Here is a 17,984-nt window from a genome sequence, read left to right on the forward strand (position 1 = left end):
CCGCTAGTTCGAATTTGAATCGAACTAGCGGAGCGCTTAGTTCGAACTAGGTAAACCTCATTTTACGAGGACTAACGCCTAGTTCGAACTAGCTAGTTCGAACTAAGGGCTGTGTAGCCCTTTAGTTCGAACTAGTGGGAGGCTAGCCCTCCCCAGGTTTCCCTGGTGGCCACTCTGGCCAACACCAGGGAAACTCTATGCCCCCCTCCCGGCCCCGGACCCCTTAAAGGGGCACGGGCTGGCTACGGTGCCCGTGCCAGGTGCAAGCCTGCCAGCACCCAGCTAGCAGACCCTGCACCTGGCACGGCACAGAGCCACCCACCCGATGCCCCCCAGCCCACCCCCTCTTGCCGGGACCAGGCTGGCGGCTCCCGGGAGCTTGCCCTGGACCGCAAGAGGCGGGCACCTTCCTGGGCTAGTGCGGACATCGTGGACCTCGTCCACGATCTCCGCACTAGGCACAGGAAAGTGGCCGTCTAGGGCAGGAGAGCTGCCAGCCTGGCCACCCAGGAGCAGGTGTGCATGAAAATCAAGGGGGTCCACTGAGACCCCCGACCCTGAGCCCTGAGCTTACAATGGCCGTCCTGGGTCAGACCAAAGGTCCATCTAGCCCAGTAGCCTCTCTGCCAACAGCGGCCAACCCTAGGGACCCTGGAGGGGATGGACCGAAGACAATGACCAAGCCATTTGTCTCGTGCCATCCCTCTCCAGCCTTCCACAAACTTTGGGCAGGGACACCACTCCTACCCTCTGGCTAATAGGACTCCATGGACCCAACCTCCATCACTTGATCTCACTTCCCTTTAAACTCTGTTCTAGTTCTAGCCTTCACAGCCTCCTGCAGCAAGGAGATCCACAGGTTAACTATTTGCTTTGTCAAGAACAACTTTCTGTTACTAGTTTGAAGCCTGCTACCCATTCCTTTCCTTTGGTGTCCTCTAGTCCTTCTTTATGGGAACTCAGGAAGAACTTTTCTGAATGCACCCTCTCCACCCAACCCCTGCTTTTAGAGACCTCTATCCTGTCCCCCCTCCGTCTCCACTTTTCTAAGCTGAACAGTCCCAGTCTCTGTAGCCTCTCTTCATCTGGGACCTGTTCCCAACCCCTGATCATGTTAGTTGCCCTCCCCTCTCCCAGCCTTTCTCTTCCCCTCTCCCACCTCCTTTTCCCAGTCTCCCCCAGTTTTTTTCAATAAAGACAGAGTCAATGTTGGAAGAAACGTTATCTTTATTTTGTACATCAATAAGAAGGGGGGCTAGGGAAGGGCAAGTGGAAGAAGGTGAGGGAGGAATGGGGTACGAGCCCCCGATGGGGAGGACTGGGCTGGCTCTGCGGGCTTCTGGGGGTGGAAGCTCTCCTGCAGCCCCCCAATTACTCCCTCTCCCCAGATGGCAGCCTGCGGCAAGTGCAGCCGGGCTGATGGCCGAGTGGTGTGATGTGCCCAGTGTGGGCACTCAGGGCACTCCAAGCCAGAACTTCTTTGCAAGCGGGGCACCCCTTAGAACTGTGTGTCCGGGGTGGGGGTCGGGACCCTTTAAGCGCAGCCCTCGGCTAGCCTGAGACAGTATCTCCATGCTCTAAGTCCTCCTTTTATGCCCTGCCGGCACTGCTTCCGGCCATCATTAAGCCCTGTTCAGAGTCCACTCAATGTGGACTTACTAGTTCGAACTAGCAAAACGCTAGTTCGAACTAGTTTTTAGTTCTAGATGCGTTAGTTCGAACTAGCTTAGTTCGAATTAACTAATTCGAACTAAGTTAGTTCGAACTAGCGCTGTAGTGTAGACGTACCCTGAGACAGGACAGTGCTAGTATCCACATTTTGCAGATGGGAATCAAGGCACAGAGCAAGTGAGTGTTTATCCTGAGATGATGCAGGAAACCTGTGGTAAAGAACTGGACTAGAGTCCCCTGAGCCCGAGGCTAATGCCTTAATCACCAGACCATCCTTCCTTTCTTCCCTGATCTTCCAGTGACAAAGCTGATATCTAAAAATCATGGCAACTTTGCAACCTGTCACTGCGCACCAGACTGCTAATAAACAACACCTAACTCCAGCAGTCTGGCTGTCAGGTGTAGATGTGTTGTGGCATCCCCATGTACAGATAAAACATTGAGCCAAACAGAAGACCAGTTTTTAGGAAACAAATGTGTTCAAATTTTGCATTTATATTTTACTACAACTCATATCAAAGCATGGAGCTCCTGCTCCACTAGCAAAACATTTATACTCAATTAAGTTTCCATGAAGCTTTGTAGGTGCACCTGTGAAGGTTGATGAATTCTACAACAGTGGGATACCTAACACCCCATGAAAAGCACAAGTATAGTTTTGTGACAGCAACTACTGAGTTCAATCCTGGCTCTGATGCTGAAACCTTCAGTAATCCTGGGAGAACTGCTTAGCCATGTTTGCTTTAGTTATCCCATTTGTAAAATAGGGATAGTAAACCATGCTTATCTCCTTCATAATGGTATGGTAAGGACTAATTAGTTTATGCTTGTAAAATGCTGTACCTAGATCCATAACAAGCATTACAGTTTATTCCCTTTAACAGGCTTCAGAGTAGCCGCTGAGCAGAATAACATTCTCTCCCCCACCCCCAGAAACACAGTAGTCACACCAGGGACCACTGTGATATTTTGCAAAAACTATGAGGAGTCCTGTGGCACCTTAGAGACTAACAGATTTATTAGGGCATAAGCTTTCATGTATAAATCCCACTTTATCAGATGAATTAGAATGGAAATTACAGAGACAGGAAAGCATGGAGGGATGGAAGTACTGGTTATAACAAAAGGAGGGAATTAATTATCAAGTATAGGACCAATGTTAAAAAGGCCAATTCAATGAGGGTAGATGTGGCTCATTCTCAACAGCAAATGTGGAGGTGTGAATACCAAGAGAGGGAAAACTGACTTTCTAGAGAGATCATCTAAATCCTTATTCAGTCCTAATTTTATTGCATTAAATTTGCAAATGAATTGCAGTTCTGCTGTTTCTATTTGTAATCTGGTTTAGAAGTTTTTTGTGGAAGGATGGATGTTTACTATTACTAAATGTCCAGAGAAGTTAAAGTATTCACATACTGGTTTATGCATTACCTTTCTTGATGTTTGATTTGTGTCCATTTGTCCTTTGGTGTAGAGACTGTCCAGTTTGGCCTATATATCTGGCAGAGGGGCATTGCTGGCACATGCTGGCTTATATCATTTAGTAGATGTATAAGTGGTTCAGCCTCTGATGTTGTGGCTTATGTAGTTAGGTCCTGTAATGGTGTCACTTGTACTGTTGTGTGGACAGAAGCTGATCAATAACATATTGATCCTATTACCCTATACTGGAAACCTACCAATGGATACATTTACCTTCATGCCTCTAGCTTCCATTCCAGACACATTTCTTAATCTATTGTATACAGCCAAGAGCTAAAATACAACCGGATTTGCTCCAATCCCACAAAAAGAGACAAACACCTACAGGATCTATATAGAGCATTAGTAAAACTGAAATACCCACCTGGTGAAGTGAAAAAACAGATCAACAGAGCCAAAAAAGTATTCGGACATGAACTACTTCAAAACAGACTCAAAAGAGAAAACAACAGAATTCTAGTTGTCATTACCTACAGTCACCCTCCAATGCATTATCCACAATCTACAATCTATCTTGGAAAATGACCCCTAACTCTGAGGCCTTGGGGGAAAGGCCTATTCTCGTTTACAGACAACTCCCTAACCTGAAACAAATCCTATACAGTAACCACATTATACAGCTACATCATAAGCATCCAGGAACCAAGCCCCGCAATCAACCCCGGTGCCAATTCTGTCCACACATCTAAACAAGCAATTTCATAACTGGACTCAACCACATCAGTTACCAAATCAGAGGCTCATTTAATTGCATATGCAGTAATGTAATCTGTGCCATCAAATGCCAGCAATGCCCCACTGTGATATATAGTGGACAAACTGGACAGTCCCTATGGGAAAGAATTAATGGACACAAGTCAGATATCTGAAAAGGCAACACACAAAAACCTGCTGGGGAACACTTTAACCTCCCTGGACACTCATTTAGGGATCTACAAGTTGCTATTTTGTTTCAGACCAATTCCACAAGCTAAATACACAGAGAAATATTGGAACTCCATTTCATTCTCAAGTTTAACTCGTGCAAATGGTCTAAATTGCGATATCAGATGACTCTCACATTATCAACCAACCAAACACTGAAGGTGCCAATGGTTCTTGATGTCTCTGTAGAATCTGATGTTAGTACTCTTCCTTTCCTAGTGCAAACTGATGGTTCTGATCAGCCTTTTTTAACTATTTAGTCTTTAAGGTGCTAATAGACTGTTGTTTTTTAAGTTTTTCCTGTTACAGACTGGCTCAGCTATCTCTTTGAAACTTATCTACCAAATGTCCTTTTTTTCCTCTCCCTTTCCATTTTTTCCTCTCTTCCCCCCCCCCCAACCCCTCCACCCGCACCCCTCCTTTCCTTATTTATTCTTGGTTCTGGACTTCCAACACAATGATCATCTGAAGAAGTGGATTGTGCCCACGAAAGCTCACGATACCATCTACGTGTTTTGTTAGTCTTTATAGTGCTATCAGACTATTTGTTGTTTTTAAAGTTTTTCCTGTTACAGACTAACTCGGCTACCCCTCTGAAACTTATATTCACAACAGGCACTATATGACAAGTATACATGTTGTATTCTTCTGTGCATGGTATCTAGTTTAAAATGACAGACTATTCATGTTTTTTCAAATTTAAATCCAATCTCTTCAGGAAGAACGGGGAAGAGAAACTACAAAATAAGCAATTTGTTGTCGTAAATGTTTTTTACTGATTAGATTAACTCTTCGTGTTTTTCAGGGAAGGTAGTATATGGGGAACCTATTGCTGCTAGTCTTGGTACAGATGGCACTCACTACTGGCATAAGGAATGGCATCATGCCGCAGGACATGTCATGGGACCTCCACTGAGGCCAGACCCTTCAACACCTGGTTTCCTCATGGACTTATTGGCCAAGTAAGCAGACTAAAAAGCAATGGCAAGTTCTACTGTATTGTGTAAGAGAGCCATTTAAATGATTTATTAATGGGTCACAGCCTCAGCACTTTCTGTATCCAAATACATAAGTAAAGCTGCTAGCAAAGGAGTAGTGGGGCAGCAAGGCTGTACTTTGTCAGGTGGCAGGATCTATTACCATGCCTTGGGAAGCAGGGGTTCTCGCTTTACCCTTTTGGTTTACAGCAGTTTGAGCCCTGCATCAAACTGCTGAGTCAATTCTATAAGACTCCATTGTGCCAGTTAGGGCTTCTTAGGTCCAGAGGCATGACCCTCTGCTCAGAAGGAAGTAGAGGCAGATGGGGGGGGGGGGGCGCTAAGGGGGAGGAGTTCCCTCAGAAACTCTTAGGAAACCAGCCATGAAGGGAATTTTTAAGTTGAGTCTTATTTTGTTGGTACAGTCACCAATAAATTCAAATCTCAAGAGGGGGATAAATTTGTCATTTTGCAGCATTTGCAGATGTGGGGCCTGATTCTCCTCTCATTGACACTGGTCAGAATTAGGAGTAATGCTGCTGAACTCCAGTAACAATGGTGTATAGTAAAATGAATGAGAGAATAGAATCGGTCCCTTTGGTTGAGGCAAAGGATGAATGCTGCCTGCACACAGAAGACCTTTGAAATAATCTAAAACGAAGTTTAGAAAAGTTGGATGTCTCCCTTTGGGTGTGGCAGGAAAAAACTGCATTGCAAAGGGACATTGGATGTCTCTACTTGGCAGAAGCTACTCTTCATGGAGGCAAGGAACTGAACTGAAATTGGTGGTTCTTTCCAAAAGGAATAGCTGGGCATAGCAAGTCTTCTTGCAAGATCTCATATCTACAGGAGTGCGATGGCAAACTTCACTTCATGGCATATCTTGTTTCTTTACAGTGATGACCTAACTGTGACGGGAACTGACAACTGCACCTTTGACATCTGTCAGAAAGCTCTGGGGAAGGATGATTTCACCAAGATCCCTAATGGGGTGAATGGTGTTGAGGACAGGATGTCTGTCATATGGGAAAAGGGAGTGGTGAGTTTTTTTTTTTTTCCTCATGATTAAGCTGATGGTGGAGCAGAAAAATCCACCAATACCACCAACAAAGGCTAATGTAATTTCTTAAAAACACCACCTCTTCAAATCCCTTAGTGCTTGTCTACACAGCAGGGCTAAAGCCAAAATAGGCTACACAACTTCACCTATGACAATTATGTAGCTCAAGCCAAAATAGCTTATTTTGGTTTTTGGTGCTGTCTACACAGCAGGAAGTCAGAGGTAGACCACTCTTCCTCCATCTTCCCTTACTACTCATAAAATGAGGGTTACAGGAATTGGAGTAAGAAGTCCTCCAGCTCGCCATTATTTCGACATTATGTCAAAATACCTGCTTGTAGTGTTGATGCGGTTATTCTGAAATAACACTTTATGTGTTCATTTTTTTAATTGTATCCTTTGGTATATATGGTTGTGACTATTTTCATCCACTATTTGATCTGAGGAAGTGGGTCTGGCCCACGAAAGCTCATCATCTAATAAACCATCTTGTTAGTCTTTAAAGTGCTACATTGTCCTGCATTTTACTTCTGTGTAGACATACCCTTGGAGAATCTGGTTAGATGAAGCAGCATGGTTGGACCCAAATGCAATATTTGGTAACACATTTTCAATTCCCATTATCTCCAGATTCTCAGTGACCTCAAAAGAGGTGCTCAGCATCTCTCAGGCCCAGGCCCTTTGGACTATAAACAAAAACAAACACTGACAGCTAGCAGTCACGTTCTTCAAACTATTTTCACTAAAGCTAGAAATCTAAATAAATGCCCTGACTTTCAGAAGTGTTGATTACCTACCTTACACTGGGTGAGCTGGCACTGGAATGAAGAACACTCTAACCAGTTCAGTACTATTAAAAGTTCTAGAGAATGTTGGGTGAACTGATCTCCTTTACCCTGGTGAATATGAATTCCTTGCTGATAATGTAAGTTCAAAATCTAATATATAAGGAGAATGTTTATAAGTTTGTGCGCTAATAACTTGGACACTATAAGAGCTACTGCAGCCAAACTTTCCATGGGATAACCTTTCATCCAGGAGAAGGTTTTAAGGTACTTTTGGACCCAATTGAGCCCAAGCTCAAGCTGTAAAGACCAAAAAGTTGCCTGCCGTGCTGCGCTGCAGGGGCTGCCCCGCCCACTCTAAGTCCCATGCCTGCTGCCTGCGGCCCCTAGCGCTGTCCAGAACTCGCTCCCTCCTGCCTGCGAGGTTACATAAGTGACCCTCTTTCCCCCTCCCTCCCGCGCCGGCACGCAATGCCCTGACCCCCCTGTGCACAACGGCTCAGGCATCTGCCCTGCCCCTCACGGCACCTGCAGCCCCAGGCACAAACTGGGGCGCTCCTCCTGCGTGTAAACTTCCCTCCACCTGGGGTTGCACCCGCCACCTCCAGGAATGACGTAGACCTATATTTTAATCCCTATAGAAATCAGTGCAACTTTTCTACCATTCAAAAAAAGATAACGGACTACTGTTTTTCTATATTTTGTTCCTCCAGTTTCCCAAGCAACACCGGGTAACTCCAGCTAGTATATTTATAATTTAAGAACTGCCCACCTCTCTCAATCCAGTTTGTTGATTGTATTATAATCTATTTTGTAAATCTGTATTTGGATGCAAAGCAAATAATCATCTTATACCCTCTGGGTGGTATTCTGTCCTGATTTATACTCTATGTAATGTCAGGGAGATTTCCAAGGGGGTAAATCAGGACAGTATTTGCCTCTAGATTATACTATGCAAGTGAGTCATTAGACACACACCATTTGCTGTTTTTGAAAGTGCCACACCTTGCTCATAATAACTTTTTAGGAAAAGTCACCAAATAGGACTTACTCATTAAATCTCTCTCTCTCTTCATAATTGTAGAAAGTTATGGTGATTTTTTTTTATAGCAAAAAAATGTTCTCCTTCCAAAGTATCAGTACATTTAAGGCCATCATAATTTCTTTCCTCTCATTTTTCTCCCCATCATAAATCTTCATTCCACTTAATTTAATTTAGTATGTTTATTGAGCAATACCAGTAGAGAAAAGATTTACAGACCATCTTTCTGTGTTGCATAGTTCAGTGTTGCCTTGTTACCATGTTAATGCCTGTATTGTCCCTCTTAAAATAAGGGATAAGGGATCTTTTGGAAAAGGCTTTATTTTCCAAAAGATCCGCATCTAGACTGGCACTTTTTTCCGGCAAAGGTCCATGACGAAAAAAAGCGGCAGCCATTTTTATGCTAATGAAGCGGGGGAGATTTAAATCCCTGCTTCATTAGCAATTGCTATATGTCTAATTTGCATCCCTTTTACAAAAAAGGGATGCAATCTAGACGTAGCCAGCGTGTGTCTGTGTCATGATAGTCACACGTGCTTCATGTAAACATTAATAGTTAGCCATTGAAAAGATTGGTGTGGTGTTAGCTGAGACCTCTTCATCACTCAGCCATGTGTTTTTGATTACAGGAATTTATTTTATTCCTTCCTGACAAAATTAGCATTTTTGTTTCCACGTACTGTTTTGCAGCACAGTGGTAAAATGGATGAAAACAGATTTGTAGCAGTTACCAGCACAAATGCAGCTAAAATCTTTAACCTTTACCCAAGGAAAGGCAGAATTGCTGTGGGTTCTGATGCTGACATTGTTATTTGGGACCCAAAAGCTACAAGGTAGGTCTGAGTAATCAAATCCTGTCCTTCCAGACTTTTCTGTGGGAACAAGATATATGAAAGCACCTTGTATTGCAGTAAGTCCCCAGCAGGGGTGGGAAGTGTGTGAGGGCAGGTCTTATTTTAACAGCACTGCATATACATTATTTACAGGCTATTATTTGGCACTTACCATAGTGGATCTAAACAGACATCTAGACAGAGTGTAAATGTTTTTCTGGACTGCTGATTTTATAGAAAAGCAACAAGTTTTATGCATTATACTAAATACCCCTGTGTCTGAGGAATAAAACTAACTCCTGAAGTTAGTGCTAAGCTCTGTTATACTGGTCAGTCACTAGGTGGCGCTGATTGTCGAATGCCGTATGTATTGGCGTGGTTAGCTTACATACTGCATGTAAGCTATGCAGTAAAAAGATGTTATACACCTCTCGGGTATGTATCTCTGATAAGGAAGCTCTGTTGTCAGTGTATATCTGCTACAGAAGCCTGGCCTTCTAGAAGCAGCCAGGCAACCTACTTTGTGCATGACACTAACCACGCTGAGACCTCTGTGTAACTATGAGCCATGCCAGCTCAGGTCAGCCTCCCACAAGTGCTTGAGCTGGGAACAGGACTCAAGGGCCCTAGCACAGTCCTAGTCCTTGAACTCATGGAGGTGAGGGCTGCTCTGGGCTAGTACTTACTCTAAGCCCCTGTCCCAATCTCTTAAATTACTGTCACCCACTGGTGAGCACATGTTGTAAGTTCTCTGCCACAACAGGTTTTGGCTCCAGCTATGAAAGTGCAGTTTTCCTGTGGGTGTCTCTTCAGTCAGCGAGGCTCTGCTTCCATCTGTGGGCAGTTGAAATTTAAGTTCAGAAAATGCATTTTTATTAGGATCTACTCCTGCTGAAAGGATGGGAGTTTTGCCTTTGACTGGAACAGGAGGAGGGCTGTGCCCATCAGGGCCGGATTAAGGGCAGGGCGCCAACCTATGGGGGGTGCCTGATGGCAGCTGTAAGTGGTGCTGCACGCCAGGCCATGCAGCGCCCCTTAGAGCTGTAATCAGGCACCGTGCACCCGGGGTCGGGGGCTGCGTGATGCCCCTTAGAGCTGCCATCAGGCTCTGTAGCCTGATCACAGCTGTAAGGTGTGCAGCACTCCGGGGGGGGGGGGGGGGGGGGGCGCGGGGCAGCACGTTCGCCAGGGACGGGGCAGCACATGCGTCGCACCCTGGTTCCTGGGGTGCAAGAATGGCTCGAGCCAGCTCTGGTGCCCATACAGCGGTTTGTGGGGCCAATACATTACTGAGGCTGGAGGCACATTAGCACTTTTGTCAGTAAAACATCTGTCAGTCAGGAATATGAAATAAGCACCCCCAGGTCATCCTTTAGGCATACGCAGCACACTCAGTGCCATAGGGCACCACTAAATTCCCTGTATGCACCTGGGGCCACCACTGGCCCCAGCAGCCCCAATCTCCCAGCCCCTGCCCCCTGCTTCACTTCCTGATCCCTCAGTCCCCTGCCCTGATTTCCAGTCCCATTGGACCCAAATCCTTGCTCCTGGTCTCCCAGCCCCAATCCTTCACGCACACACCCCACCAGTGAGTGTGCAGCTCCAGCCAGTTGTAGCACTCCTTCCACCTGCTCCGCCCCCCAACCTGCAGCTCCAGCCAGCTGTGCTACTCAGTCTGCAGGCTCCCCATCATCCTGCCCACAGCTTGACCTGCCCCCACATCCCTGAGCACAGCCCCACCCTATGGAGTGGTGCCTCCCTCATAGGACCACCCAAGCACCCTCATGAGCGACATACATTTCACCAACCAACACGCTGGTGGGGACAGCTCTCTCAGCAAGAGACTCTCTCACTCACAAAGCTACTTCTGATCACTGGGAGCAGGAGAGCGCGCTCTCCTATTTACATGGAATGGCTACAATGGGAGACCTTACAGGAGTGCAGCTGCAGTGGGTACAGCTTTGCCACTGAGGGCTCTGTAGTGTAGACATAGTCCAAGTATATAAGGAATGCTAACTCCCACTAGCAGCATCTGTACATGTTTCACCAATACGCCTGAAGAGGGCACACACAGCCTACTGAAGAAAAGAAGCTAGCTGACAGCCTTCAACCATTTGAAATATTACGCACAGCCAGCCTCACAAGCTTTGTTGCGATTTGGCAATGTTTTGAAATTACATAATAGCTGCGTTGTTCTTGTTTATTAATAAATGTTAGATGCTGGCCCAATCATTAGCATCACTCTCATGCCTCAGCCCAGGCTTCCTGGTAGGAGACAAAGGAGCTGCAGTTTTAAAATACTGGAATATACAAGCATAAAGAACTAGACAAGTGCTGATTCATAACTCTGGAGAATTGGGAGTGGAGACTGGCGGAGGAGGCCCATAGGGGAGATTCTGACATCTCTTTGAAAGATTACCAACAGTGATGTGAAGCAGTTAAAAAGAACCCTGCAAAATCAGCTGCATTAGCCCTTCTGTGTCATTGCACAATAACAGCAAGTTGGGTGTGTTTTTTGTGCATGTTGAGTGCATGTTTGGCTTTGCTTTTTTCCTTAGGTTATAAGAATCTAGTGGATTCAGAGTGACAGCTCAACGAACCAGTAGCTATTGCACTTGACACAGGTTCCATTTCCAGCACTCCACCAGCCTGGCCAAGACTTTCATTTTAAGGGTCCATTTCACTTTGAAATCTTTGGTCTATTTCTGCAGGATTCACTAGTAATTTTTGCAGAAAAGACATGGTGCACAATTCTCAGCTGTGTATGTATCTAAAAACCTCAGTCTCCTAGTTGTAATTGTTTTCTACATAGGCGCAAGCAGTCTGAGCAGAGACATGTCAAATGTACAAACTAATTACAAAATACTCAAAAAAGATGTAATAAAAGTTACCTGGAAGCCTAAGGTGGCCACAGTAACTTCTTTTCTACTAATTTAGGGTTATTTTAAACAACCTATACTGAAGTATTCATTAATCAGCTCTTAGCTAGGAAAAGAACTACGTCCTCATAGTATTTATGTTGAATGACATCTTCTTACAGACCTCAACACACACACAACACTCTAGTATGCCCTGTAGGTAAAAGTGTTGAGTGGAGAATCTTAGGGAAAATGTGTGTGGGTAGCAGGCGTTCAGCACTGTACTTTATTGTTTTTAATTCAGGTTTGACCATGAACATGCAGTACACGTTGATTGAAACCCCATGCCGATTGCTCTCATTGGCTGTTGTGTTGTGTGTGTGCATTTTGACAACCTAAATCCCAGTGAAACAAAAGCAATTAAGTGTTTCATTCCAAAGGGAAGGGATCGTGGGGAATGCACAATGTAAGCATAGGAACACAGTGTCAGATGTTGTTTTGCTAATGCCTTTTAATGCTGGAGAAACATTGAGAAGTAGTGATTTGCCCTGCAAAGACAATTGGAGCAGAGGTTCTCCTTGGTTCAGGCTTTAACAGGCTTAACCTAAAGCCCACTGAAATCAGTCAGAACATTTATGTTGACTTCCAGGATCAGACCCTATGGGACTATGCATTTATCTAAGGTTGGTGAACAAATCGGCACCCATTTAAAAAAATCTTCAATCTGTATCTGTCACATTGTTTAACAGTCTTCACCATCACCACCACCACCCATTGTACGTGAAGGAAAGCCCACCTCAAATAAACGAATCTGCCAAGAGACTACTTGCTATTTTTCATAAGAAACATACACAACACGTTAGCAGAGCAACTTGTGCTGTGACCGTGTTCTTAATCCCTTTGAAAGTGTGACCATAATTTTGAATACTTAATACATTAAGTGCCAGCAGTTGGATACCAGTGTGAAAGGTGGCATAAAAAACAAGGAAATATACACAGATGTGTGTGTAGCACATGTGTAATAATGCCATTTTCATCAGATTTTGTTCTTCTGTATTGATACATACACACACACACACAGACACACACACACACTCCAAGTAGCTTTACTGAAGTCAGTACACTTACAGTACTGTGAGCAAGAACAGAGCCAAGTGTGATAATCTTTACTTTAATAATCTCCTTATTAAACCAAATGACTATGTTCATTCTGACCCACCATGGTTGATCTCAGTCTGCATTTGATAATGTCTAGCTTGGAACAAGTACCTATGTAATTCCGTAGTTGGAATACATGATTCATCAACATACTTTTTTGTTCAGATCTTGGATGCTCACAGTCAGATTATACCCTCCTTATTTTGAGTAATTCCTTAATCCACCAGAAATCCCATTGCTCTTAATGGGACAATTTTCAGGTCCAATAAAGGTGATAGATTGTGAACTGGCAGCAGCAATTGAGATGAAAGTACCAGTAGCAGAGCAATCAATATCATTCAGACATTCAGAGCAAATGCAGGAACTTTATGAAGCTTCCTGGTAATGCTGCTCAATGCTGATCTTGTCAATAAGGCTGTGTCTAGACTACATGCCTCTGTCGTCAGAGGCATGTAGATTAGACACATAGGCAAAGGCAAATGAAGCCACGATTTAAATGATCGCGGCTTCATTTACATTTACATGGCTGCCGCGCTGAGCCGGCAAACAGCTGATCAGCTGTTTGTCCGCTCAGCGCGCTAGTCTGGACGCTCCCCTGCCGACATCAAAGCCCTTTGTCGGCAGCCCCGTTATTCCTCGTGGACGAGGTTTACCGGGGCTGCCGACAAAGGGCTTTGATGTCGGCAGGGAGCGTCCAGACTAGCGCGCTGAGCGGACAAACAGCTGATCAGCTGTTTGTCGGCTCAGCGTGGCAGCCATGTAAATGTAAATGAAGCCGCGATCATTTAAATCGCGGCTTCATTTGCCTTTGCCAAAACAACAAATCTACAGGCTCCGTCGACGGAGCCATGTAGTTTAGACATACCCTAACACAGCAGACAGTTTGATGCAAATTGTATTTTCATGCTCTTTAGGTCAATCAGTGATGTTGCTCTGGCTTCTGTTTAATCAGGTGGTCAGTCATTTTTCTACTTTTGCAAGTCTGGGACACTTCAACTGGTGTAACATATCATGGATGGGTATACATTTTTCAGGAAGAACAGGCAGGGGAGAAAAAGTGAAAGAGTTGCCTTGTATGTAGGAGAGCAGTTTAAGTGCTCAGAGCTCTAGTATGAAATGAGAAAAGCCTGTTGAGAGTTTTTGGATAAGATTAGGAGTGAAAGCAATAAGACTGATGTTATTGTGAGCATCTTCTATAGACCACCAGACCAGAAGGATGAGACAGACGAGGCTTTTTATGGACAACTAACAGAATTTTCTAGAAAATGTGCCCTAGTCCTCATGGGGCACTTCAATCACTCTGACATCTGCTAGAAGAGCAACACAGCATTACACAGACAATCCAAGACATTTTGGACAGTGCTGAGGACAACTTCCTGGTACAAGTGCTGGAGGAACCAACTAGGGATCATGGTCCTCTTGACCTACTACACTCAGAAAAGGAAGAATTGGTAGGGAGAGTAGAAGTAGGTGGCAACCTGGGTAGCAGTGACCATGAGATGGTTGAGTTTGGGATCCTGACAAAAGGAAGAAAGAAGACCCTGAACTTCAGAAAACCGATGGGGCAGGATCCTTTTGGGAGCTAATATGAGGGAGAAATGAGTCCAGGACAGATGGCTGTATTTTAAATAAGTCTTTTTGAGGGCTCAGAAACAATGCAAAAAGAATATCAAATATGGCAGATGACCAGCTTGGCTTAACAGAGAAATTTTTGGTGTTCTTAAACACGAAAAGGAAGCTTACAAGAAGTGGAAACTTGGACATATGACCAGGAAGGCATGTAAAAGCATAGCTTGAGCATGCAGAGATATAATCAGGAAGGCCAAAGCACAATTTAAGTTGCAGGTAACAAGGGATGTGAAGGATAACAAGAAGGGTTTCTACAGGTACACTAGCAAAAAGCAGAATGGCAGGGAAAATGTGGGACCCTTACTGAATGGGGGAGGTAACCTAGTGACAGATGATGTGGAAAAAGCTGACATACTCAATGTGCTTGTGCCTCAGTCTTCGCAGACAATGTTAGTCCACGGACTGCTGCACTGAGTAACACATTATAGGGAGAAGGTGGGCAGCCCTCAGTAGTGAAAGAACAGGTTAAGGACTATTGAGAAAAGCTGGACACACACAAGTCCATGGGGCTGGATCTAATGCATCTGAAGGTGCTGCGACAGTTGGCTGATGTGATTTCAGAGCCACTGGCCATTATCTCTGAAAACTCTTGACAATCAGGAGAAGTCCCAGACTTCAGCAAAGCTTTTGGTACAGTCTCCCATTGTATTCTTGCCAGCAACTTAAAGAAGTATGGCTTAAATGCATGGACTATAAGTTGGCTAGATCATCAGGTTCAACAAGTAGTGATCAATGACTAAATGTCTAATTGCCAGCTGGTATCCGAGTGCACCAGGGATTGGTCCAGAGACCAGTTTTGTTCAAGATCTTCATTAATGATCTGGATGAGGGGATGGATTGCACCCTCAGAAAGTTCTCTGATTCACTAAGATGGGGAAGGAGGAGGAGAGTTAGATATGCTGGAAGGTAGGGAAAGGGCCCAGAGTGATCTAGACAAATTGGAAAATTGCGACACAAGAAACCTGGCGAGGTTCAACAAGGACAAGTGCAGAGTCCTACACTTAGGACGGTACAGTCCCATGCACTGTCACAGGCTGGGACCAGCTGGCTAAACATAAGTTATGAAAAAACGGATCTGTGGATTATAGTAGACGAGAAACTGGATAGGAGTCAATAGTGTGCCCTTGTTGTCAAGAAGGTCAATGCATTAGTAGGAGCATTGCCAGCAGACTGAGGGAAGTGATTATTCCCCTCTATTCAACACTGGAGTATTGCATCCAGTTTTAGGCGTCCCAGAATATTGCGTCCAGTTTTAAGACCCACATACAGAAAAGATGTGAAGAAATTGGAGAGAGTCCAGCAGAGGGCAATGAAAATGATTAGGGGGCTGGTGCACATAACTTCTGAGGAGAGGCTGAGGGAACTGAGCTTATTTAGTCTTCAGAAGAGAAGAATGTGGGAGCCTTCAACTACCTGAAGGGGGTTTCCAAAGAAAATGGAGCTAGGCTATTCTCAGTGGTGACAGATGACAGAACAAGAAACAGTGGTTTCAAGTTGCAGTGGGGGAGGTCTAGGTTGGATATTAGGAAAAAATATTTCAGCAGGAGGATGGTAGAGCACTGGAACTGGTTACCTCCAGAGCTGGTGAAATCTCCATCCTTAGAGGTTCTTAAAGTCAGTCCTGACAAAGCCCAGGCTGGAGTGATTTAGTTGGGTTTGGTCCTGCTTCAAGGGGATTGGAAGACCTCCTGTTGTCTTTTCCAACCCTTATCGTCTATGATTCTAGGAACTGTTGTGGTTATTACCGGGGATTCCCCAGGGTCATACGTAACTGTGGAGGGTTTTTTAAAACCAGCCAATTAATTAATTTTACCAAGGGCTATTAAGGAGACTGTACTTAGCACGTGCTGTACATTCTGAAGTTTAATACTTTATTAAACTGATGCAAAGTAGCATTGTGGAAGCTAGTGTCCAGAAAATCCATTAAGTGCCATTAAATTTCTTTGACTTGTACCATCTCCCATGAATGTGTCTCTTTTTGTTTAGAGAGATGTCTACCTGGTGTGACACTGCTATAGCATACTTAAGTTGCCTCCATAATGAGTGTCAGGTTTTTAAACCTCTTCCTTTTTTTTCTGAGCTTCCACGTATTTGGACACCTTTCCAAAGTGTAGTGGCTCAATGCTAGTGTATAATAGGACATGAGCCCTGCCCCGAGGATGCTACAGATAATTCCATCATGGACCCTATTACTTACCTGTGGCAGTTGCGTCCAGAAAGCTGTTCACACACACTTTTTATAATTATTGTAATTTCTGTGGGCGTGTTGGTTTGAAGATTTTGGTAGGTTTGATTAATATTGGGAGAAGGCTCTGGAGCTTTTACTTCATCTTTTAAGTCTTGGAGAAGATGATCTTGACAGTGAGGTATGGATATGTCTCTGTTATCTAATCAAAGCATACTAAATAAAAAGCGGCTTCTCCTTTGGGCAGCACAGACTTTGAGAATACAGCACATGTGAGGCATCTAATGAAAAGTCAGCTGCCAGTGAGATTGAGCTGTAACACATAAAAGCAATCGCTTCCACTAAGTCTGCATGACTTACAGATCAATATGGAAGGACAAACACACATTCTTCCAAAAAATCTGAAAAATGGGGTAGTTCATTCACTAAGATTTTCCTGGTTAATCCTTTAAAGTACTTGTTGCATGAACAGTATTGAAAATGGTAAACCCACAAAAAAAATATTTATTCCAAGTCAGTCAGATATATGAAGATTTTCAGTATTGCTTTTATTAAAAATATAATTATTGCTTCTAATTGCTTTTTGGAAAACTGATGAGCACAGGGAATGCCATCTTAGCTTTGCTTTTGAAAACTCTTTTCACAAAATAAGGTCTGTGAAATAATATTAAGGGCTGTATTTTCATGTAGATAATACTTTTTTTGTACAACATGAATGGCAAAGCCTGAAAATTTCCAGCTACTTCCAGAAGAGGTTCAGTAAATGAAAATGTGAATGTAAACAATAAAAAGGCAAAAGGCCCAAGTAAAAATAAAACCCAGAGGGGAAACACAAAATCACTAAATAAAAATTGCACTTCCTATTATCCACTTAATGGGAGGCTAGGTGTCAGGCTAAAGGACAAAGAGCTAGGACATTTGAGTTCTAATTTCCACTCTGTTACTGACTCTGTAGTCACATTGAGCTTGTTGGTATGGAAATAGCTATTGCAGAATAAGCTATCCATAAATCACACTAATTATTCCAAAAGATGGTGACTTTTATTTCAGAATAGTGTACCCACGCACGAAGCTATTACAGAATAGCTATTCCAGTCAATTTCTGATTTATACAATCCTTTAATCTCTTAGGGCATGTCTATGTTTACCAGATGATCAATGCTCTGGAGGTCGATTTTCTAGTTTGATTTAGTGGGTCTAGTATAATCTGGTGTCTGATGCTCCTCCTTCTGTGAGGAGTAAAAGGGAAGCCGATGGGAATGTTTGCTCCCATCAGCCTCCCACTGTGTGGACACCACCATGGCTCAGCTTAAGGTAATCTGACTCCAGCTATGCATTTTTAAACTGCTTCCCCATGAGCAGGAGCAGATGAGAGTTTTG

At 44.1% G+C, this 17,984-nt stretch overlaps 1 protein-coding gene across 1 annotated transcript in view; it reads left to right on the forward strand.

Annotated features, from left to right (window-relative positions):
- DPYS (dihydropyrimidinase) overlaps positions 1-17,984 on the forward strand; it is a 55,667-nt gene that overhangs the window by 27,931 nt on the left and 9,752 nt on the right. The window contains exons 5-7 of the mRNA XM_006122392.4: positions 4,883-5,039; positions 5,952-6,093; positions 8,632-8,774. Coding sequence (XP_006122454.2) covers positions 4,883-5,039; positions 5,952-6,093; positions 8,632-8,774 — 442 coding nt within the window. The remainder of the gene's footprint in view (positions 1-4,882; positions 5,040-5,951; positions 6,094-8,631; positions 8,775-17,984) is intronic.

This window comes from Pelodiscus sinensis, chromosome 2 (assembly GCF_052426305.1).
Source record: "Pelodiscus sinensis isolate ZL-2025 chromosome 2, ASM5242630v1, whole genome shotgun sequence".
Classification (NCBI taxonomy): Eukaryota; Metazoa; Chordata; order Testudines; family Trionychidae; genus Pelodiscus; species Pelodiscus sinensis.